This window comes from Xenopus tropicalis, chromosome 3 (assembly GCF_000004195.4).
Source record: "Xenopus tropicalis strain Nigerian chromosome 3, UCB_Xtro_10.0, whole genome shotgun sequence".
Classification (NCBI taxonomy): Eukaryota; Metazoa; Chordata; class Amphibia; order Anura; family Pipidae; genus Xenopus; species Xenopus tropicalis.
The window spans coordinates 66,601,406-66,626,108 of record NC_030679.2 but is presented as its reverse complement, the minus strand read 5'-3'; the positions used below and the strand labels follow the sequence as shown (position 1 = coordinate 66,626,108).

The following is a 24,703-nucleotide window of genomic DNA, read 5'->3' as shown; positions in this document are numbered from 1 at the left end:
GATGTTTGTGGATAATAGTATGTTGCTGTAATCTACTAGGCACTGATTCAAATGCTACTGGTACATTACAATCTACGTCTTCGGCACCCCTGCTAAGGGCAGATTTCCAGTGCATGCACTCCTAGGGGCAGATTTATCAAAACACGAGTTTGAATCCCGAATGGGAAAAATTCGGATTGGAAACGAAAATTTCTGAAGATCGCAAATATCACGAAAATGCTTACGAAAAAATCGTATTAGTCACGATAATATCGTACTGGCGATCCGAAAGTCGCAGAATTTTCGTACCAAACCATTGTAAACAGCGGCAGAGCCTTTCCGAATTTTTCGCGTGGGCCCTCGAAAAAGTCGCGCGAACGTGAAAAAATCGGCGAGAATACACTTGGAGTGTTCGCATGCCCCCTAGGCTTGCATCCTAATCCCACCAAAATGCTTTTCTAGCATACCAGACAAGTCAGACCCCCCCCATGCATTTGTACTGCCTCCATTGTAATCCTGCTTGCAACCAACTGCTCTCACCGGCAGCACTGGGGGGCAGAAGATTTTAACAGTTGTTTGAATCTCCCACCCAGTCCCCAGCGCAGATGTAGATGCGGGCATGAAGTTCCTAAAAACATGACACCTCAGGCCTTGGACTTTATGGCCTTTTCACAAATTCAGGCCTGACCCCTGCTATCTGGAGATGGTACATCTTGAACACTGGTGTACTAAACAACCCCGCCCCTCTGAAGATTTTTCTCCGGGGGGGACCAATAAAGGTGCCAACTTTTAAACAAGCAACGAGGGGCTCTGTCCACATTAGCCATGATGAAATGTTATCTCAAAAATATATATTTAAAAATACTATTACTAATATAAAAACCAAAACCAAATGTTTTGCACATTAAAAAGTCAAACTAATTAATAACACCTTATGTGTTTATGTACTCAATGCATTTATTTGTTTTTCCTAAGACATCTTACAATCATATATGTTTTGCAGCAGCCATAGTCTGAATACCAATGAAAAGTCTATTCTGACTATTTGATTTATTGACTGCTAGCCCAGGTTCTTGCCCAGGTGAAAATGTGTGCATGGTTAATAAATGAGCTTCATCACTAACACCAAAAATGAAATATATGCATTTGACTTGCTACACCAATTTATATATGTAAGAATCTTTTCTTTAAAGTATAATCTCTGCTTTACTGCAGTGTGTATATAAGCTATACTAAGTTCAGCCATTGCTTATCTGTTGTGTAAGCAAAGCCCATGTCAAGAAATTTGACATAAAGTATACTCTAACCTAGCACAACATGACTGCGACCACCTCCACTTATAAAGCAGTAAACGAAGTCACAAACTGTCACACATCAACAACACCCTGTTTTACAGCAGTCGAAAGGTTAGGCCAATTCACCCAATACCCCAGCAAGGACACAAAGTTAAGGTACAGTTACAGTCATCCATTTTCTTTTAGGCCAGTAGTTCCAGGCTAGATCCGTTAATATGATATTGGTATTTCCCAGTATATTATCAGCAGAATATTAGCATTCTGTGTTTTACAGATGGATGACCAAATGATATCAGGTACAGAAGAACAGGAACAGCACCTCTTGTCTTTGTAGATTAAAATGCCTTTATTGCAACATTTTTTTGGGGGCAAACAACAATAGCAGCAGCAACGTTTCAGGTCACAAGACCTTTTATCAAGCTTGATAAAAGGTCTTGTGACCTGAAACGTTGCTGCTGCTATTGTTGTTTGCCCCCAAAAAAATGTTGCAATAAAGGCATTTTAATCTACAAAGACAAGAGGTGCTGTTCCTGTTCTTCTGTACCTGGATGTGCCGATGGAAAGTGGCCATTGGGGAACCTGCACTACTTCTAACTAATCACAAGGCTTGGTGCTGACTACTACTCTCCAGACCAAATGATATCAAACATGAGGGATGTCCAATAAACCAGTGCCCTGAAACCATTCCTCTTAACAGGTGGGTATAGGATGATCCTGTTTGGTATCATTATCAAATGTGATCTCCTCATAACCAAAATACTAAGTCAGAGGGTATATGGGTCCCTTGATCTACCAGCCCTTCCTTTTAACATTACACAGTTCCCTGCTGGAATTGCTAATTAAGGGTCTTGGGAGCAAATATACCAAGATTAATGCTTAAAATGATAGAGCACTACTGCTTTGACATAGCATCCCACTTGTTAAAATTGACAGGTGGTATAGGCCAACTCATGCAGTTTTCTGCTTGCAGAAATATGCAGAGAAAATGGCGCACAAATGTATATGTATTCTTAACAGTCTCAGTCCTACCAGATGTAGAACTTCACATTCACACATTTCAGTTCAACTAGTAGACTAACCACTTGTTGCATTGCATTGTGTTATCTTGGTATATAACGTTTGCAAGGCACAAAGCACACAAAGGCAGTACATTATCCATCATTGACGGTGGCTTGAGAGGACACAGGAGAAGTATGATACTTCTCTTCTGTAAATCCCATTAGTAATTTCTTTGTAATTGAAAAAAAGCATGCCTTTCTTGCACCATAGGCTTAAATAACAGGATGTAGCTCAAAAATCTTGTAAAGCCCAAAGAGTGTTTAGCAGAAAATCTATGTGGGTGTATAGTTTTTAGTTTAAAATTTCAGCTAGGCTCATTCCTTTTCTGTTCTTCTTCTGTTTTTACCATTCGGTGCTCTTGTTAAGTAAGAGGAACAGTTTTCTGCTGCCATTGAGAGAGCAGGGGCTCAATGTAATGGCTAAATACCTTTCACAAAGAGCAGCAGTGTGATTTCATATATGAAATATTTTTTTCTGTAATTCAATAACCTTCAATAACCTGTTTTTTTAAGCAACACTATTATTGATCATATGTGGATGCGGAAATAGCTGTTTTCAAGGGTTTCTTTTCCAAATCGCAAACATCAACATCTTCATACTGCTATGAAGTATAATAAAATTATTTGAGTTAGTTTTAGTATGTTATAGAAAGTTCTATTCTTAGCAGCTTTTCAATTGGTCTTCATTTGCTAAGCTTTTTAATTTACTTTTTTAGCCTTCTTTCTCTTTCCAGCTTGCATTTTAAATTCTGGTTGTTGTGATTTACAAACACCTAATGCTCTTTGAGGCTACTTATCCTTCTTTTCATGTCCTTGCTATTCATCTTCTAGTCTGGAATTTCACCAGCTATATGGTTGCTAGGATTCCATTTACCCTAGCAAATACGCAGCGGTTTGAATGACAAACTGGAGAGCTAATGGAAAAAAACACAAAAAAAGTTCAATTGCAAATAGTCTTAGAATATATCTGCCTACATCATAGTAAATTTAAAGCTATAGTTTACATTTTTTTAGTAGTTTTGGATAAAGTCAGGGCCGCTCCTGCCATGAGCCTCAGGGATCATATGCCACTGGTTACCAGGGATGGCAAAAAGCTCCCATGGTAACTTTAAGAGACAAGATTCAGTTCATTAAACTGGAAACTCGGCTCCTCAAAATGCAGCCAACCCTGTTTGAGTGAAGTAAAAGTAAGCAGGGGGGTGAAAGATGGCGGTGGCATCAGAGAGGCTTTGGATCACTGCTCCTTGCTGAAAGCGCTATTTGCTAATCCATAAATTTTGAACAAATAATATAAATTTTATGTAACATCAAACTTTCTGACAATGTCAGGTACCTCTGCTAATTTACAATAACTAGAACACTCTGAAGTACCCAGGGAAAAATCATAGCAATCAAAATGTTTTGTCAAACAAATATGTTTACATTGTTCAGTCCTTTGATACCAGCTAATGGTGGCAGAGGGGAAAAAAAATTGTCATAGTCATTTATAAACAAATATGAAATATTCATATATGGTAGTTATTAGAATTCACAAGTCAACCTTGACTGAACCTTTCTCAGAAGCAAAACAGATCAGATGATTTTGAGCAGAATGGAATAATGACCTCTAAACATATTAAAAGGTATAGGACCGGTTATCCAGAATGCTTGGGACCTGGGGCTTTCTGGATAAGGGATCTTTCCATAATTTGGATCTCCATACCTTAAGTCTACTAAAAAATCATTTAAACATCATTTAAACCCAATAGGATTGTTTTGCCTCCAATAAGGATTAATTACAGTATATCTTTTGGGATCTTAGTTGGGATCAAGCACAAGGTTCTGTTTTATTATTACAGAGAAAAAGGAAATCATTTTTAAAAATTGGAATTATTTGGTTATCATTGAGTCTATGGGAGATGGCCTTTCCGTAATTCTGAACTTTCTGGATAACGGGTTTCCGGTAAGGGATCATATACCTGTACTAATAGTTTGATAACATTGTACTGCTTCTATTTCACTGTATAAACACATCAAATGCAAATCAGATGCTTTAATAATGTTTTATCTAATGGACTAATATTTTTCAATGAAAGCAGAAACACCATTACAAATGTCATAATTGTATTGCCAAAGCATTTTTTTTAGGAATGCACATTCTACATTTTTGGGATTTGGCAAATTCCAATCTTTCCCAAAGTATTTTGACAAATTTGTGTACCGAATTGGAACTCTAATTTGCTTATGCAATTTAGCACAAAGGTCAAGAAAACTTTAGGGTTTGGATTGGATTTGACAGATTCCAAATCCTCCTGAAAAGGGCTTAGATTTTGTTGACTCCAATTACTAATCCAGGATTCTGTACATTCCTAGAAATGTTGTTGTTTTTTTCTTGGTACTGCCAGTAACTTTGTAAACAATGAGTAATATGTAAATTTCAATAAGAACATTAGAAAATGTTTTACTTGCTAAAATATTGTGTAATGTAATATTTTCTCTAGGTTCTATAGCAGTCTATGATAGCAGCAGAAGGTAAATCTCACAAACTTTCTGTAAAATTCCAGTGTGGGATTACACTGCTTTATTGTATGCAAGTGGAAAGTTGGAAAATTAGAAAAACAGACTGTAGTTAATTGCCTCTACAGTAGAATCTTCCCACTCTTCGATTAATCTAAAATTCATATGGCACTTTAATTTCTTCAGGATCAATCTTATTTGAAACCTCACGCCTTTATGGTACTACTTCTCAAAGACACTGTGAATTAGTAAAATTTGATGTAATAGAATCTTTATTCGTTCCTATAAATCTACATATTCCATGGCTAAAACTTCTTAATCCTTGTATTGACTGGCAGTTCGGAACTGTCTGTTAGGAATGTCTGATTTCTGTGGCCAGAAATGTCTTATTTGCTTTTCTCTTCTCGGTTATACTATTTTGGATGAAGAAAGACTCAGATTCGTACCTCAGGTTTATCATGAATATCTGTATGTTTTCAATAAGAAAGGTGCAGAATATGACTGTCCTATTGACCTTCTTCCAGGAACAGGCATACCTTTCGGTGGGATTTATCTTCTTTCTGAATCTAAGCTTGCAACTTTAAAAAAATACATAGATGAGAATTTGGCAAAGGGATTTAAAAGACCATTCATGTCTCCTGCAAGAGCTGGAATCTTGTTTGTTGAAAGAAAAAAAAAAAGAAAAAAAAAATTTACTGTATTGATTATTGGGTCTTAAATAAAATGGTGGCTTTTAGAAGGGACCATTCACCCTATCCTCATTTTTACTGATCACAAAAACCTAGAGTACATTCTGCAAACGTCTGAATCCTCGTCATGCCAAGGCTGCACACTTTTCTTTCTTTTTTTTTTTTCCTGGTTCAAAGAAAATCAAAGTCGATGCCCTGTCTCATCTATTTCATCGACAGGAATCTGCAACAGTTCCATATACCGTTTTACACTCTGAAATTTTCTTCTGTTTCAAACAGCTTTCATTGAAAATGTCAGGAAGACTCATCAATCTATTCAGGGCTATCCTAATCCTGAATTGTCAAGGACAGTATTGCCTATATATGTTCTTGTGAAAGCTGTGCAAGATCTAAGACTCCTCAATCTAAGACACTTGGATTATATACTCACTAAAATGGCCCATTTCATTCCTCGTTCCTGGTTACCCTCCGCTTCAGTTGCTGCTCATGTGTTTATTAAGGAAATTGTCAGATGGTTTGCCTAGACAAGTAATTTTTAACCATGGAACACAATTCACTTCTAGGTTTTGTTTTTTACTTTGAGGCATTTATTTAGCTAAATTATAAGCTTAGCATACTCAAACCAAAGACTGAAAGAACAAACCAAACTTTAGAATAATATATTCCTCTCATTTGCAAGATAATTGGGCTCCATTACTTCCACTTGCTGAACTCTGTTACAACAATTCCATTTATTCTACAACTGCTCAATCAACATTCTTCTCTAATTTTGGTTTTCACCCTACCATATTTTTTTGGCATTTTTCTTCATTTTACCTGTCCTTCTAAGAAACTTTCTCCAAGATTTTTGAGTCCTTTCTCTATAAAAAGGGTTGTTAACCCAGTTACTTTCAAATTAGGTCTTCCAGCTACCATAAAGACCCATCCTCTGTTGTGCAGCTTTGCTGAAGAAATATGTTCAAAATCCATTCCAAGGTCATCACTCTACCCCTCTTCCATTTATTTATTGCTAAGAGGATGACGAATTTGAGGTAAAGAAAATTATGGACTCTTGAATCCATGGTAGGGGTTTTCAATACTTTATTAAGTGGAAAGGTTTTCCTGACAAAGAGAACTCATGAGAACCTGGGAGTACTGTCCATGCTCCAAGGTTGGTCTAAAATGTTAAGAAAAATCATCCAGAAAAACCAGCTAAACGTGTCCGGAGGCCACTTAAGGGGGTCAACGTAAGACCTGTTTGGTGCATGCACCAAGTGTGTGCATTCATCTACACACAGTTGCATGCATCTGTTCGCACACTAGTTCGTCTGGTTGCGTGCGCACGTGTAAGTTTTGTCTACAAAATTAGGGATTAAAAGGATGCTGAAGGAAACAGTCATGCTAGTGGAGACTTCTGTGATTCTGCTGACTTCTGTGTTTGACCTTTTACCTGATTAACGGATTTTACATGAACTTTGCCTGCCCTGACCTTTGCCAGTTTTTGCTTAAATCTCCTGACCTTTACCTGATTTACAGTCTTCCCTGATATAGCTTGAATAATGGATTTTGCCTGTTTGGGGATCACACACTTCAGTGTCCTTTCCTGTAGCGTTAATATGTTATATATATATATATATATTTTTTTTTTATATTAACATAAATCCAGAGCCAGACAGGAAAAAAAAATTGTCGTGTGTCAAAAAAAAAAAGAAAAAATGATGTGCACCAAAAAAATTGTCACGTGTCAATGCATGTGACAATTTTTTTTGCCTGTCTAGCTCTGGCTTTATGTTAATATGTTCAAAAGACAGTCCCAGCCCAATGAGCACTTCACAATGTTTATTTTTTATCATACTATGCAGTACCGGCACATTTATAATTATTATTATCATTCACATAATTCCCTGCCCTATCACATTTACTCAACACACATGGGTCAGTTTAATCATGAAGCCAGTCTATCTGATAATTGTTACTTTCTACAGGGAGCTCATCCCATTGCAATTAAAGTTCTAAATACTGACACAGGTTGCTCTCTGCTAACAAAAAAGGAAGACACATTCCTACCTAATAGCTTTCACCACATAGCTGCTGCATGCAAATACACACTGGTAGTCCAACACAAGGAATTAATATGCTCCCATTTCCTGCATACTTTAGAAAAAAAAAATAATTTGCTTCCAATGCCAAACTCCACTGAATAACATACTTTTGGGGTTTTGTAAGCACATCAGTTTGCCCAGGTTAATCCATAGCTACCAGTCACCAGATAGTATTTACTAGGTAACTTTTTAAAGGAGAAGGAAAGGTAAAAACTAAGTAAGCTTTATTAGAAAGGTCTTTGTAAATACAGTCATAAGCACTTACAGTAATGCTGCACTGAGTCCTCTATTAAAAGAAACACAAGTTTTTTGTCTCTTTTTTGTAAACATGATGTTCCAGTGTCTGACTCTACTCTTTTAGAAACATCCATAATTCCAGTGGTCAGCTTCTGCGCAGTTCTCTCCTCTCTCTTCCCTCTCCTGCTCCCGCCAGAATGCTAAGAACTCCCTCCCCCCTCTCTTAGGAATGTGTGATCTGAGCTATAATGGCTAGACTGCAGGAAGGAAGCTATTTAAAATGGCAGCTGCTGTCTTAAACAAACGGAGGAAGCTTCTAAAGCGGTTTACTCAGGTATGGTAATGGTTTCTGCAGAATAAATATAGTGTTCTAGGCAGCACTAATGTGGCAAATCTATTGGCAGTAAAATTCCAAAATGACTTTCCTTCTCCTTTAACGGGTTGTTCAGCTTTCAAAGACCTTTTTCAGATAAGTTATTTGCAGACAATAAATCAGAAATAACATTTTTATTGCTTTTTTAAATTATGTTTCTCTATACTTTTTCTAAAATTAAAATTGAAATATTAATGTTTCTCTCTCTAGCATTTTAGCTTGGCAATTTAGTAATCCAGATGCAGACTTTATACACTTTATACATTTTTTTGTGTTACTGTTCCTTTAAGACCATTTGATATACTTTGGTGCCCAAGCTGGTGTCTGTTTCTGCAGTTCTTACTAAAGCCCTTAGGAGGACTTAAGGGTCCAGAAGCTGATGTAGACCTCACATCTAGAATAAGCCAGGGGCCAGAATTTTGCAAGTGATAGTTTATACCCTGATCGCTCTGCCGGGAGTTGCTCTTTACCATGCTTTACTAAATGGCATGTACAGGTACAAATTCAGAATTGCAGCACATCAATTAAAATAGAGATACAACTGTAGACAGAAATGTCCACATCAGTACCTGTTTAATTCTCTAGCTTTACTAACAGTCTCACCAATGAGTCTAAGAATTAACTTGAGAGTTACAAAATCTATATTTGTATAACTTTAGTTGTGATATTTATTGCATCAGGAACAGAGAAACTGCAAGAATTCCACACAGGAATTACATTGTATAAAGAGAGAATGTGACAGCATTTTCAAAGGATGAAAGACAGTATTGGAATAACTTCGGCTGAAAAACAAAGATAACATGAGGAAAATAAGAAATCAGCACAGTTATATGGAATCAGATATCTGGCTTTATATGATAAATTAAGTTAAGTAAAACTTTAAATCCAATTTGACACTGGAGAAGCATAGTTTTGGGGATATCAAAAAAGTCTATAACCCTGGGTGCCAAAGATGATGGTGATGGTAATGGTGAGTAAATTTGACATACTAAATTGAAAGAAAACAAATAGTATCTCTCTTTAAGAGATTTCTTACCAACCAAGTACCGTCCCCTGCATTGAATAGAAATATTCACAGCCACAAATACAGTATGTTCCCCACTCATATGGACAGAGTGAGTAATTAAAACACAAGTCTTTAATTACCACATATCTTGGATGCATTTCTGACACCCACCTGCCCTTAATCACAGATAAAAACCAGGAGGCAGTGTGACAGATTTAAGCCTGATCCATGTCCCTCCAACCTCCAATTAGATGATGCTAACCCTTTCTTTTTAATAACACTGAATAAATGAAAAAAGAACTTAAAGGGGGGTTTGCATTTAAGTTAACTTTTAGTATGTTATAGAATGGTCAATTCTCAACTTTACAATTGGTTTTCATTATTTATTTGTTTTAGTGTTTGAATTATGTGCCTTCTCTTTGCAGTTTCAAAATGAGGATCACTGACCCCAGCAGCCAAAAAACTATTTCTCTGTGAGATTACAGTTTTATTATGTTGGGTTGAAAAACCCAACATGCTGTTCTTCGACTTTGGTTTATTCTTCCGCTTCTTCTTCTTAGCGCCCCCCATTTTCTAAACGCTACTCCTCCTACAGTTTTAGGGGTACAACAACCAAACTCTCCACACTTCTTCACCCTATAGCAGAGCAGGTTGCTTGTGCTTTTCTAAACGATCCCACCCCCCATCTTTTTGTGGCGCCGCTCCAAACACCCCAATTTTTCCATTGACTTTGACAGGGAGGATTTTCAAACTGCTGCCGCACTTATAGCTTTGAAGCTACACCCCCCAAACTTGAGTAACATAATAATGGGGTCACTCCGAACAAAACAGCGACATTTGTTGGATGACCTCAAAGTGGGAGGGGCCAACAACAGCCAATCAAATTTCACCCATTGACTTTAATGGAGAAATTGAAACTGCTGCCAATCTTAAAGCTTTGAGGCTACACTCCTTAAATTTGAATCACATAGTCATGGGGTCAGCCTGAATGACAATATGATGATTGCTGGATGCCCAAAAGTGGGCAGAGCTGTGAAGAGCCAATCAGATTTTACCTATTAATTTGGCGGAAATTCAACCTGCTGCCATTCTCACAGTAATAACACCAGGGTCCCCAAACTTTCTACACTTGGTCACTAGGGGACTGCAGTTTTAGTTTTGAAAAGTGGGCGGAGCCACAAATAGCCAATCAAATTTTACCTATCGATTTTTATTGGTTTGATGAGTTCCCAAACTTTGCAGAGTCAGTCCCTGGGTCCCTACGCATTCAAGTTTTTTTTTTTTGTTTTTTTTTTAAACTGCAAAGTGGGAGGGGCCAACAGCAGCCAATCAAATTTTACCCATTGACTTTTATGGGAAAATTGAAACTGATGCCAATCTTACAGCTTTGAGGCTACACTCCCCAAACCTGAATCACATAGTCATGGGGATAGCCTGAATGAATGAAAATATGATGATTGTTGGATGCCCAAAAGTGGGCGAAGCTGTGAACAGCAAATCAGATTTTACCTATTGACTTGGTGGAAATCAAACCAGCTGCCATTCTCACAGTAACAACAGAGTCCCCAAATTTTGCATGGTTAGGCACCAGGTAACTGTGGTTCAAGGTAAGAAAAAGTGGGTGGAACCACCAACAGCCAATCAAATTTTACCTATTGACTTTCAATGGGGAAATTAAATCTGCTGCCATTCTCACAGAATTAACACCAGGGTCCCCAAACTTTTCACAGTTGGTCACTAGGGGACTGCAATTTTAGTTTTGAAAAGTGAGCGGAGCCACCAACAACCGAATCAGATTTCCCCTATTGATTTTTATTGGTTTGTTGCCAGGGTTCCCAAACTTTGCATAGTCAGACACTGGGTGACTACGCATTTAAGGTTTTTTGTATTTTTGTAAGTGGGTGGAGCCACCAACAGCCAATTAGAGTTTACCTATTGACTTTCAATGGGGAAATTCAACCTGCTGCCATTCTCACAGTATTAAAACCAGGGTCCCCAAACTTTTCACAGTTGGTCACTAGAGGACTGCAGTTTTAGTTTTGAAAAAATGGGCGGGGCACCAACAACCAATCAGATTTCACCTACTGAATTTTATTGGTTTGATGCAGTCACTGCGTGACTTCGTACTCAAAGTTAGAAAAAGTGGGCAGGGCCACCAAAAGCCAATCACATTTCTTTTATTGTTTTCAGTGGGGAAATTTTAAATTCTGCCATTCTCACATGTTTAATGTCAGGGTCCCCAAACTTTGCACAGTTTGTCACTGGGTGACTATGTTCCAAGTTTAGAAAAGTGAGCGGGGCCAACAACAATCATTCAGATTTCACCTATAGACTTCATATGTTTAAATTTAAACTGCTGCCATTCTTTAAATATTAATACTAAGGTCTCAAAACTTTGCAGAGCTAGTCCCCTGGTAACTGCAGTTCAGAGTTATAAAAAGTGGGTGGAGCCACCAACAGCCAATCAGATTTTAACTGGATTTTCAATGGGGAAATTCAACCTGCTGCTATTCTCCCTGTATTAACACCAGGGTCACTAGGGGACTGCATTTTTAGGTTTTAAAAAGTGGGTGGAGCCACCAACAGCCGATCAGCCTTCACCTATTGAATTTTTTGGGTTTAAATTTAAAATGCTGCCTTTCTCACACTATTTATGTCAGGCTTCCCAAACATTGCACAGTCACTGGATGACTACATATTCAGGGTTAGAACAAGTGAGCGGAGCCACCAACAGCCAATCCATTTACACCCATTAAATTTAATTGGTTTATATTTAAACTGATGCCATTATTTAAGTATTAATTCCTGGGTTGTTGAACTTTCCAGAGTTAGTTACTGGGTATTTGCCGTTCAAAGTTTGAAAAACAGCAGTGGGCGGAGCCACCAACAACCAATCACATTTCATCTATTTACTTTCAATGGTGAAGTGTAAAATGCTGTCAGTCTCACAATTTTTGCAAAGTTGGTCACTAACAGCCAATCAGATTTCATCCATTGAATTTTATTGGTTTAAATTTAAAATGCTGTCATTCTCACACTATTTATGCCAGGGTTCCCACAGTTTGTCACTGGGTGACTTCGACTCAAGGTTAGAAAAAGTGCGCCAACCACCAATCACAACTTACCTATTGACTTTTATTGGTTTAAATTTAAACTGCTGCCGTTCTTTAACTATTAATCCTAGGGTCCCTAAACTTTGCAGAGTTAGTCACTGGGTAACTGCAGTTCCAGATTAGAAAAAGGGGATGGAGCCACCAACCGCCACTCAGATGTCACTCCTTGACTTTCCGTGGGGGAATTTAAATTGCTGCCATTCAGACACTATAAAAACCAGGGTCCCCAAACTTTGCACAGTGGTTTTTACTATATAACTGAGGTCCAAGGTTAGAAAAATGGGCGGAGCCAACAACAGATCAGATTTTATTCAACCCAACATGAAGTTTGTTCTCAAACTTCCCTTTCTAGTTGTTATTGTTACCTTGCTAACTTTTTTCTATTCAGGCCCTCTCTTAATCATATACAAGTCACCAGTAACTTGGACCCTAGCAACCAAATAGCTGCTGAAACTGAGCTCCTTAACTGAAAATGAAATAGCTAAAAAATTACAAGTAATAAAAACTGAAGACCAATCACAAATAGTCTCAAAATATTGCTCTCTACACTATACTAAAAGGTAACATAAAGGTGAACAACCCCTTTAATAAACACACACAGCATTAAAGCCATTTGCCATGGAGAAGTCTGATTTATGAACTGCTATTATACAATGTACTTCCTTCTGATGTCACATCTTAAAGGACATTTTTGCCTAATAAAAGAAAACATAATTTCAAGCAACTTTATAATGTTAATTTATTGAAAACACTTTTAGTGTTTCAAAGGTTATTTGTAAATGTAAGTGATATTGAAAGCAGCATTTTCTGAACTCCTGGTTGTTACTTTTTAAACAATGTTGCATAGGTCAGCCTCCTCCAGCAATGCAGGTCTGTCAGTCGGCTGCCTTGTGTTACATTGTTTCAAATGCCATTGCCACCAGGGTAAAGAATAGAAAAATACAGACAAACACTACTTATAATAGCAATTATATATACAAATATGTCAAAATCCACTGCTAATTTGTATTGAATGTATATTGCAAAGTTGCTTATAATTGAGTTTTATTTTATTAGACAAAACATTATATTTTAGGTTGACTTCTCCTTTAAAAGACATCACTACACCTTATTTTCTTTTATACAAATTCAGCACTATAGTGTCTGCTCCTGCAGCTATTTTGTTTGACAAATTCTCTAAAATGCTCACCAAATTGGTATATTATTTTTTTACCCTGTGGCATTAAGATGCAACCTAATTCTCTATTTCTAAGATGAGTTGATTGCCCATCATGAGATTATATCAAAAGCATGTTACTGGTGGAAGCAAATACCTACAACCATAACTAACCATGCCTGTGTTGTCATATGTTGTTTTTGCTTTTCATATTGACTGTAGCAGCTTTACAATATTCTATATTTAAGTTAAAAAATGATCTAATTAACTATGGCTGAAAGAAGAGACTGCATAAAGAAAAGTGAAGGCATCTGGACAAGTATATATAGATACACTACATATTAAAGGGCTGGGGTAACAAGGTAGGAACAGTAGAGATATGAACTTTAGGTATATATTGTCTCTTCCAACTGCATTGTATGCTAGCTAAATCACAGCAGCATTAAAGGTGTTTCATTATAACAAAAATGCTTTAGCCAATACCATATTTTGTTTCTGGAAGCTGGGAACACATATGAATAGAGACCAACGGGGGGTTATTCCAGGTTGTATCACTTTGGCAACTTTACGTGTATAAAATATGAGAATAAAGTGATTAGGTCTTATACTGAATTAGAACGTTTTAAGTTAAGTTTTAAACTGAAGGTCCAGATTATTACACATAAAGCAAATGTATTGCACCGAGAAAAACAGCGTCACCCGGCATTAAAGTAAATAACAGTACCTTTTCTCTCTAGCTCACTGCAATCAGCAGGACAGGCTGCAGCCATGCTGTCACCACTTCCGTGAGGAGGAGGGCTCGAAGAAGGAGGCGGAGCTAAAAGGAAAAGCCTCTTCTAGTACAGGGGCACAATGCGTTTTGCGGTTTGCTGTAGGCCATGAGTATACAGCATTACCGGCACCCTGTTCGGTTGCTGGCTCGGTTTCAGAAATTGGAGCGGATCAGTACTCAGCACCAGTTCACCAATGTTTTGAGGACTAAATAAAGTGAGGATTACATACCCCAAAAGTTGACACACTGGCAGCAACAATAAATAGAGTAAGCCCCCCTTTTACATGTTACTGAACGTGTGGCTCTATAATCCCTTGTTTTTTATTGGACGACGTGTGCTTGAGATCTAACAGTCAGTGCATATGGAGCTATAACCCTAGCCATAGGCTCAGAGGCCAAAATAATGTTTAATATGATCAACCATAACAATAAATCTAATCTATACATAGGACACCTAAAAATCCAATAGCGTCCCTATATGCTATGTGCTTTAAACGTATCCCTAAGGTAAGGCAGTAATTAAACCAGGTGTTCATGTTTTTTTTTTTTAATTAAAAACTACATGGCCCCCACGCCCCCTACTTAATGACTTTTTCGGTACCGTTAGCTTCATTTTCCATGGCTCGTACACAGCCTTGCTGCGGTCAGTATTTAAGAAAATGTACTTGTCAAATACTAAAGTTTAAAACCCGCAATGCAAATAGCAATTCTTTGAAGGAGCAGCAGCAGCGCATCTATGCTACCACTAATCACTACAAAGGCTGTTCATAAGAGGCGGAGCCTTTGCTTCCCGTTGCTACTTGAGTGGGCGTTTCAGATCTTTTTTTTTTTTCTTTTTTTGCTCTGCTGAATTGACGGGTTGTTGTGTTTGGACTACATTTCCCGAAAGGCCGTGCTGTTTTAGCCCAGTTTTTAAGAACAATGAGCTCGCTGTGATTAGTGGTGCCTGCTTGAGACAGCAGTACGTACCCGGGCTATATGGCGCATGCGCATACATTCCAGCCTCTGGGACAAGGGGCACAAGCTGTTTCTTACTGACATTAACGTGTAGTTTGTCATTTATTGATAAGTACAGAGGAATCAGACAGTACATGAGTAGCTTCATCCCGATCAGCTGACCCTATCATTGGTCTTTAATGAAAGCGTCAGAGCTAGTGGTGCTAGGGCTTGTGAGGTTGCCATCATTAAGGAATCCCGATAGAGAATGCAGTACAGCTAAGATAGGAATGCTGCCACTAGTTCGTCGGATATGCTAAGCCCTCGCACACGCAATGCACACAGAGTGCCCCCACACGGGGTAGCCTAGTACACTGCTGCCAAACATACACAGGCTAGCGGCGGCCACTGCCAGGCAAGGGCAAACAGCTGGCGCAGCTGCACATCCACTGTCAGCTGGCAAGCGCAGAGCTCAGCACGCACTGTACGTACACACAGGCACTCACTGTACCTACACACAGGCACTCACTGTACCTACACAGTCTGGGGGAAAAAGCCGTTCGGCATCAAAAACCAGTGGCCAGTGTTACACAAAGGCAGGAGGCTGCTGTGCCGGGGGGGAAGCGACCCCCCTAACTGGGGAGGAAACAGCCTGGCTGGGCAGAAGGAGGCTCTGTCACTAGCACCGGGGAAGGCATGTTGTGTAGCTTTTAAGGCGCACACACAGCCCTGCTCACCGCGAACATGTGGATCCCTACAGAACACGAGAAATTCGGCGTCGGTGAGTGAAATGGTGGAACTTTGAGCCCTCTCCCCGCTGTGGGTATGCGAGAGGCATTTGTAAGGCTGGATTGCAGGGGGGCAGATTACTCACTGCTGCCTGTAGTGCATGGGACATTTCTCTGATTGTGTTCTGGCTCCTAGAAGGTAGCAGCGACTTAATTCAAATATTTCTAAGCTAACCATGGAGGCCACTAGTGCAATATACAGCATGGATGTGCAGTGCAGAAGTAAACACAGAGGGACTTTTGGTGGGCGATGTGTGCTCTGTAGGTCACCAGCCCGGGCTAGTTCAACAAATTCCTCTGTGTTCCTCTGACAACTGGCAATGTCAAAAGCCATTTTATAATCTCATTTAATATAAATATATTTGTAGTTCTGTGATGTGATCTTTGAAACTTAAGTGAATGCACAACAAAAGGCAATAGCAATATGTGTGGGCTAGAGTAGATGAAATGATAACAAAGAAGCGCAACTATAGCTATTTATATAGTGGTTTGTTTATTTGTGTTTGCTCTGGACTGGCATCTAATATTGAGTAACCAACCTATCAAAACGAAAACAAGGTACCTGTGTTGGTACCACTGTGTTATCAGATATTTGTAGGTGGAATGCATGGTTGGTAAACCCACTGATTTTGAACTCTCATATGCAGGGCCCTCAAACCATTTGTTTTCAGATGTGTCATATTAACACCACTGCATGATTTGCTCCTTCCCTGTCTTTGGGCTTGGGTTAAACTGGTATCTACACATTCTACTGAAGTGATATTTTTATTTTGAGAAGCACACATTGAAGATTGTGTTTTCCTAAACATTTCAAGCATTAATTAAACCCTTTTTTATGGAACATGCATTGGAACAAAAGCTTTTAGACATTTCATCGGATTTCTGTTTATTGCATAGATAACAAAGCAAAGTTTTATTTTATATATATATATGTATATATATATATATATATATATATATATATATATTAAAGTCAAAGTGGCGTCTTATCGTTATATTTGTATTCACATCAAGCTCATATTGTGTATTTGCCAGGTACCTAGTGCCTACTAAAGATTATACACAAAAGAAATATGCCTGAATTTCTCAGTTCTAGAAATAGGACATTTGTTGTCATAAAAAGACCCACTGGTTTCATAGCTTCTTTGTATTTTGCCTAGCTTGGCTTTTGTTACTGCTTTTGTTTGTTTGTGCTGAGGGAAGTGTTGTGATTGTTGACATGATGTGAGGTCTGCTCTATGGGATGTCATTTGCTAAGCCCCTCCTAACTCTGTCAGCAAATAGACCTCTCTCAAACCATCAGAGGCATCCTGATTCCTTTGTAGTTTGTGGCACATATTATCCGAATATATTACTGCTTGCTTTAGACAAGGAAACAATGGCTGTATATCAACTAGCCAGTCCATGGTCCATTAATTTGTCTGGCACCAAAGTGGTTAATATCAATGTAAATTCACCAGTACCTTTCAATTTTTACTGTTCATTACCTTTAGAATAACAGCCATCTGCTGTGATTTTTAGTCTGTATTTTAGTATGTTTTTTTTTCACAGTTTTAAAGATGTGTGGAAAAGAGGATATTATAATAATATTGTGCCTGGTTTACATGTGCCTTGTAAAGCCTTCAGCCTGTGTTGTTCTGTTTTTTTAGCCAGCATTTGTTAAATCATGCATTTATTTTGCTGATATCTCTTTATTTACAGATCTGATGCATTTTTTTTTGTCATGCATGTTTTCAGTTATTCTAACATATCTGCTTCAAAAATATATCCTGTCATGTAAAAAGTACCTTTTGGATTGGAATCCTAAATATTATTTTAAACCAACACAACAACTGTATGCAATATTATCCTGACATGCCACCACACGCTGGGTTTGCTATTGTACAAAGAAGTGGTAAAATAAAATGTACTCACCGGTACTGCCTTTTGGATGATGCTGAAAGTTGAAGTTAGGTAAAAGAGGGAGTGCCAGATTGCTGTGTTCCTTGGTGTGTACTCTACAGATAATAAGTGTTGTTTTTCTCTCATGTTATTTACATGTTTTTTACTAAAAGCTCTTGCTAATTTACTATAAAACAGAGGGAAAATACCAAGCAGAATTACTGTAACCTTCTTTGCATAATGAGACCTCTGACAGATATTATTGTCCAACAACACGCAGACCCCTCTGTTTGTAGATTATAGCTCTGCTATGCTATATTGTCGAGGCTTAATTTGGAAGAGTTAATCTGCACCCATGGGGGTTCCCCTGCATCCCTTTTCATGCAGTATTCTGTGTTATTAACACTGATTTTGCTTCTATCTGACCAGAATGGCAGAAGTGTTTGATATTGATTTTTTTTTAATATTCTGACGTAGTTAAGCTGCACTAAGCTTTAAAAAGCACAGGCTTGTTTCTTGGAATGGCATGTGAAAAGCAAGTAGTTTATTTCAGGCTGCAGCATTCCTCTTGCATAGTTTGAGGTCATGGTAACAGGGAGCTGTCTTTGTCTCTGGTGCTGTTTTGTGTGTTGAGCTCTTGTGATTGGTCATCAGTTAGTCCAGCATCTGAAAACTCTAGAATATATTTATAAATCAGTGCCTGCTTAGATGCATGGCATTTTTATTGGCCTAGTTTTGAAACATTTGAGAAATCGTATGAGAAAGCATGAAGAGAGATTATAATGCTGTCAGTTTAGCAAATGCTTCGTATGTTCAGGCATTTCTTTGTTTTTCTTTTACAATTCAGGGCAAATGAATCAAACAGATGTCCAGTATTAATAATGGTAACAAAGGTGGCTTACCTATTTAGCAGTGGGGCTCAGGTGCACTGTTTTTAGCATAGGCATTGCATACAGTATAGGGCAATGGCAGGCCAGGAGATTTGTCACCTACGATAAATCTGAGCTGCTGTGGGTAACAAATCTCCTGCATATAAATTCCCCTTGACTTACGTATTGCACACTGCGATACGGTTTAATTGCAGAAAATTGCTTTTTTTGCATTTTGTTACAATTAAGCCATATTGCCACAAGTATTTACCGTGGGTGACATATCTCCTACAATGCCATGACCCTTATAGTTTGTATTCTTGTAAACTCTGAACTTACTTGTTTATTAACAATCTGTCTGCATTACCGTGGTTAGAGATAGCCTGCAACATCTTTACCAGTAATAGACAGAAATACACTATATTTAGACAACAAGAGGTCCTCTGCATTTACCCATTATCAATATATATGAGACATTAAAACATTATGTGCATTAAGTTACCAAGAAATGCCCTCCCCTTTAAGCAAAACAGGGATTGTTTGTCCATATATTGCATTATACTTCAGGCTGGCCAACTACATCAAAGTCATCCCTTCTGGCCAGTCCTACACTGACTTATGCAGTTCATTAAGAATTCTACTATTTATAATATACATTTAGCAAAGGGACTCAGTTTTACCTGCAACTTAGTTGCTTTCAAGGTTAAAACCCCCAAATGGCTGTCCTTTTATTGGCTCCACTGGGATCACCTGGCTGTAGCTGGGAAGGGTGGGAGCTACAACCTTGAAAGCAAGTAACTTGCAAGTAAAACTTAAGCTGGCCATACACAAGCAGATCCGCTCGCTTGGCGATGTCGCCAAGCGAGCAGATCTTCACCCGATATCCCCACCTACAGGTGGGCGATATCGGGGCGGCATGTAGGCAATATGTAGGGACCGATATCGGGGAGGCATGTAGGGACCGATATCGGCAGCTATAATCGGCCTGTGTATGTGGACCTTTAGTCCCTTTGCTAAATGTGTATTAAAGCGGTAGGATTCTTAATGAATCGCATAAGTCAGTGTAGGACTGGCCAGAAGGGATGACTTTGACGCAGTTGGTCAGCTTGAAGTATATTGCAATATATGTACAAACATTGCTTAAAGGGGAGGGCATTTCTTGGTAGCTTAATGCACAGAATGTCTTAATGTCCTATATATATTGACAATGGGTGATTGCAGAGGACCGCTTGTTGTTGTCTATATGTATTTTGTGATCACAACCTCATTGCACCCCCCCAAGGGTTTAAAATTTAGTGGTTGAGCACCTTTTTAGCTATAGTAAATACACTATATTGTTGGAACAGGACCATAAGGCAATATGACAGGCTAACAAATCTTGGGAACCTAATGACATCCCTGATTTGTACTTTAAAGCTTTCTGTAAAGAAATTTTAGAAAATGTCTGAAGGTATTTGATTTTCTAAGAGAAGCATGTATATTCCCCCTATAATGGTTACATTTAAATAGCAACAAAAGGCTTACAGACATACTGTATTTCAATATCACTAGCTAAATCAATGATATAAAGTAAACTGGGATAAAGAATTAGGCAAAACATTTTGGGGAAACTCAGTAGTTAAGGGTGATACTAACAGATAAAACAAGTATAGTTGTAAAATCCCAGCAAACTAATTTCAGAATCTTGGGAAAAGCCCTCTTTTCCCAAATCCCTTATATTCTTAATCAGGGGTCCCCAACCTTTCTTACTCGTGAGCCACAGTCAAATGTAAAAAGGCTTGGAGAGCAACACAAGCACCATAAAAGTTCATGGAGGTGCCAAATAAGGGCTAAGATTGGCTATAAGGCAGCCTCTATGCACCCTATCAGCTTACAGGGGCTTTATTTGGTAGGAAATCTTGTTTTTATTCAACCAAAACTTGCCCCCAAGTCAGGAATTCAAAAATAACTACCTGGTTTGGGGGCACTGAGAGCAACATCCAAGGGGTTGGTGAGCAACATGTTGCCCCCGAGCCACTGGTTGGGGATCACTGTTCTTAATCCTCACCCCAACCCATATTCCTGCAATATTAAAACATAGAAATTCATTGTATATAGTTGTGTCTCAAACCTTTCTTCTCTGTAGGACCAACGTTTGAAACCCACTTATTGTACAGCGCTGCAGAATATGTTGGCGCTTTATAAATAAATGTTAATAATAGGTCACATTCTACAAGAATAATGACAAAGATACTATGTACTGAGTTTCATGTAGTCTTTTGAAAACCTCACATTTCTTTGTCCATAAAGATGTATAATCATATGAAACCATATGCATAAATGCATAAGTTGCATTTAAAAGGTTACTGTAATTAAAATAAAATGTTCTATTTGTACTTGAAAAAACATTGAAACAGCATGCAATGTAGACTAATGTTGAAAAAAGTACATGTCTTCGTAGTGTGGTGTTGTCTCCATTTCTTTCTCATTGATTACATTTCGGTTCACCACTTCTACTTCAATATATTTCATGTTGCACGTAAATTCAGGGCCTTGACATATTTAGGCTTTAGGTTTCTTACCTGAGCTACTTTGGCACTGCCAGACTATATAGCCTAGATCAGTGATCCCCAACAAATGGCTCATGAGCAACATGTTGCTCCCCATCCCCTTGTATGTTGCTCCCAGGGGCCTCAAAGTAGGTGCTCATTTTTTAATTTCTGGCTTGGGGGCAACTTTTGGTTGCATAAAACCCAGTGTAAAGCCAAACGGAGCCTCCTGTAGGCTGCCAGTCCACATAGGGGCTACCAAATAGCCAATTATAGCTCTTATTTGCATCACCAGCAACTTTTTCCATGCTTGTGTTGCTCCCCAACACTTTTTTCATTTGAATGTGGCTCACGAGTAAGAAAGGTTCAGGATCCCTGGCCTAGAAAGTAGATAATGATGACCTCTCATTAGCATGGAGGCAATGCATGGCCAGAACGTTAATGGCTTCAACACAGTGCTAGCGCATAACTTTTGCAAAGTGATTCTAACTCCCATATGAAATAAACAACACTAAAGGTGGCCATACCATACACAGGCCGATAAAAGCTGCCGACTGACAGAGTTGGTAACATATCAGCCTGTGTATGGAACCCTCAGGTGTACCTGCCTGCCCCAATATCATGTCAAAAATCAGCCATATGTTGATTGTGCAGTTTTAAAAACCCAGTTAGGGTGAGAAGCACATTTGCTCATTAATGAGGTCCTTGCCCTGATGGCCTGTCTCCTGTCAATGTGATTCGATTGTTTGGCCTGGAGCCCAACAACCTGATCAGTCCAGTATCAACCACCATATGATAGGCATATCAGGGAAGGATCCACTTGTTTGGCAAACTTGGATCATTCAGTGGATAGCCAAATTAAGTTTAGTCATGTGCCAAAACCCATAACGACCAATAAAATGGTTGCTTTTAAACAGACGGTCTTTACAGGCTATGTGGTTGCTCTAGGAAAATAAATCTTTAGCAAACTTTGCACCTTCAATTACATTATCCTATAATTCTTTGTTAAAGTGCACTGCCAATGCTTTCACCATAATGTACCAAAGCAAGAGTAAAAGCCAAACATCCATAAAAGGATGGCATTCGATGTCCCTGATCAGTGAAATCAAGCTACATATGTCAAATCATGATTAAAGCTATATTTTAGAGGGTCATGTGAAACAGAACAATTTAAAAACCTTGGATGGGGCATTTAATTGTATGGCACATGCACTTTTTGTCCCAATTTGTGGCCCCTTTTGTACAAAAAAAGTTAGGCATGCCTGTATTACAAAGTTTTGGGTTTTCCACACAAGTGTACACCTACATACGCCTTTTAACAGTATTGTGTTGAAAATGTGTTTTTTCTTTTGATTAAGTCTGATAGGAAACATGGTAATGTGTTAGCTCATGCGTTCCCATGATGTGGAACGCATGAAAGCTCCACCACAAGGAAACAAGGATCAAATGCATGTGTGTAAGAGACCTTAATCAGATGCTGTATACCTGATTTCAGATGTAGAAATTTCAGAACATCTCTTCATGAGTCATTAGGGGAATGTTAAGAACCATACTATAAGCTGCATTAGGAATTACAGGTATGGGATCACTTATCCGGAAACCCATTATCCACCCATTATAAGCAAATAATTTACATTTTTATAAATTATTTCCTTTTTCTTTGTAATAATAAAACAGTACCTTGTACTGTTTCCCAGTAACTAAGATATAATTAATCTTTATTGGGTACAAAACAAGCCTATTGGGTTTATTCAGAATTTAAATGATTTTTAGCAGACTTAAGGTATGGAGATCTAAATTACGGAAAGATCCCTTATCTGGAAAAGCCCAGGTCCCGAGCATTCTGGATAACAGGTCCCATAACTGTAAAACTATCAGAGTTCTGACTAATATTGGCGCAGGATCTGTGGGGGGCAGACTATTTTAGTGTACATGAGTGCTAAATTTTGAGTAGTGCAGGGCTCACAAGTTTCTGTATCAGCTGATGATGGCTGTAGCGCTTGAAACTATGGTAAGTAAAGAAAACCATTTTTAGTAATTGTCGTTTTGTGCTCACACATGAGAAAAGAAGGTAAAAAAAGGTCAAATGTTAGATTAAGAAAATCTGAACAGAAGAAATGTATACATGCTCTTATGCAACATACAGTAAAATGAAGCAATAATAAACTAATTAGAACCAAGTTAGTAATACTTTTAAAGCACAACATGCAACATCTTTAAGCTATTACATGATCTATAAGAGAGAGGCTAATGCTACAAAGTTACTTAAAGTAGTTACAAAGCACTTCATTACACTTTTAATCTTGGGATGCAAGTTTAATTTCTTCTGCCAAGTGATATTTAGAAAAGATTCCAGGCACACAGAGCATTTAATAGTTTGTTTTGGCGCTTGCCTCCGTGTTCCATTTTCTGGGTATTTTGTTACCAATAGTGGGAAGAAAAAAGTCTAGCAGCAGCTTGGTATTAATTATTATCTGGGTGCAACACATTTGGATTATAAATGGCGGTGTCTTGGTTTGTTTACTCTTGTATAGGTTTGCATAATGTGTTGTTTTCATTTCTGGAAAGGGAATCTTCTGCATCTCTATAGTATTCACATTACTGATTGTTATTCTACATAAATATATCATTAAATGCATTACAGAAACCTACTTTGAAGGGTTTCAAACTTTTTTACAGCATTGTGCTCACTGTTTGTAAAGACCTGCCATGCCTGGTTTGGTTCACAAAGTGGGAGTAAGAAAAGTAAAAAAATGCAAAGTCCCAAATATAAACATGGACCCTTCTTATTTCTGTCTGGGTCTGTTTTGTCTGACAGAGTGTAATCAAGGATTCCAGACAAAGGTTAAAGAGAATCCTATGCTTTTGTGTTTGCAATTCACTATGACTGTGTAGCCATAGAACTGAATGGCACAGGTTACAAACCATATAGCAGATAAACTTTGTGGAATAAAATAGGTTTTGTTCTTTCTTTTTAACCCATTGTATCCTACAAGCTTATCTATTATGTAACCTGTACTTTTTCTCCATTTTCAGATTGAAGAACTAACCCTATGACTACACGTTGTTTATTTTTATAAGCTATATTAGCATTTCTAAAGCAAACACACCAGTTTTACCAGTGTAGGGGAACAGTATACTACATTTCAATTAGTTTTAAAGACTTTCATTTTTTTTGGTGCTGTTGTTCCTTTTGGGCAAGGGCACACTAAGTGCATTCAAAGCTTCCCTCAACAGCCACTAACCGTTCAGGGCTGAAACGGCAGATAAGGAGGTAGAAACAATAGGATTTCTACCTCCTTCTGCCGATTCAGCCCTGAAGGCAGATTTTGCTCAGGCGCCTTCTATGGCGCCCAATCAAAATCTTTTAACCTGGCCGATCGGCGAGTCGACCGATATCAGCAGACTCCTGCGATATCGGTCGACTCGCCAACTTGCCATACACG

General features: G+C 38.4%; 2 protein-coding genes across 5 annotated transcripts in view; one reads left to right on the top strand and one right to left on the bottom strand.

Moving 5' to 3' along the window:
• znf277 (zinc finger protein 277) overlaps nucleotides 1-14,968 on the bottom strand; it is a 70,472-nt gene extending 55,504 nt beyond the window's left edge. The window contains exon 1 of one of the 2 annotated variants that reach the window (XM_012959939.3): nucleotides 14,208-14,968. In XM_012959939.3, coding sequence (XP_012815393.1) covers nucleotides 14,208-14,253 — 46 coding nt within the window. In that variant the 5' untranslated portion in view covers nucleotides 14,254-14,968. The remainder of the gene's footprint in view (nucleotides 1-14,207) is intronic. The other variant, XM_012959941.3, reaches the window with a different exon arrangement.
• A 109-nt stretch (nucleotides 14,969-15,077) lies between these two features.
• dock4 (dedicator of cytokinesis 4) overlaps nucleotides 15,078-24,703 on the top strand; it is a 169,817-nt gene continuing 160,191 nt past the window's right edge. For all 3 annotated transcript variants that reach the window (XM_002932824.5, XM_031898963.1, XM_031898962.1), the window contains exon 1: nucleotides 15,078-15,972. In XM_002932824.5, coding sequence (XP_002932870.3) covers nucleotides 15,936-15,972 — 37 coding nt within the window. In that variant the 5' untranslated portion in view covers nucleotides 15,078-15,935. The remainder of the gene's footprint in view (nucleotides 15,973-24,703) is intronic.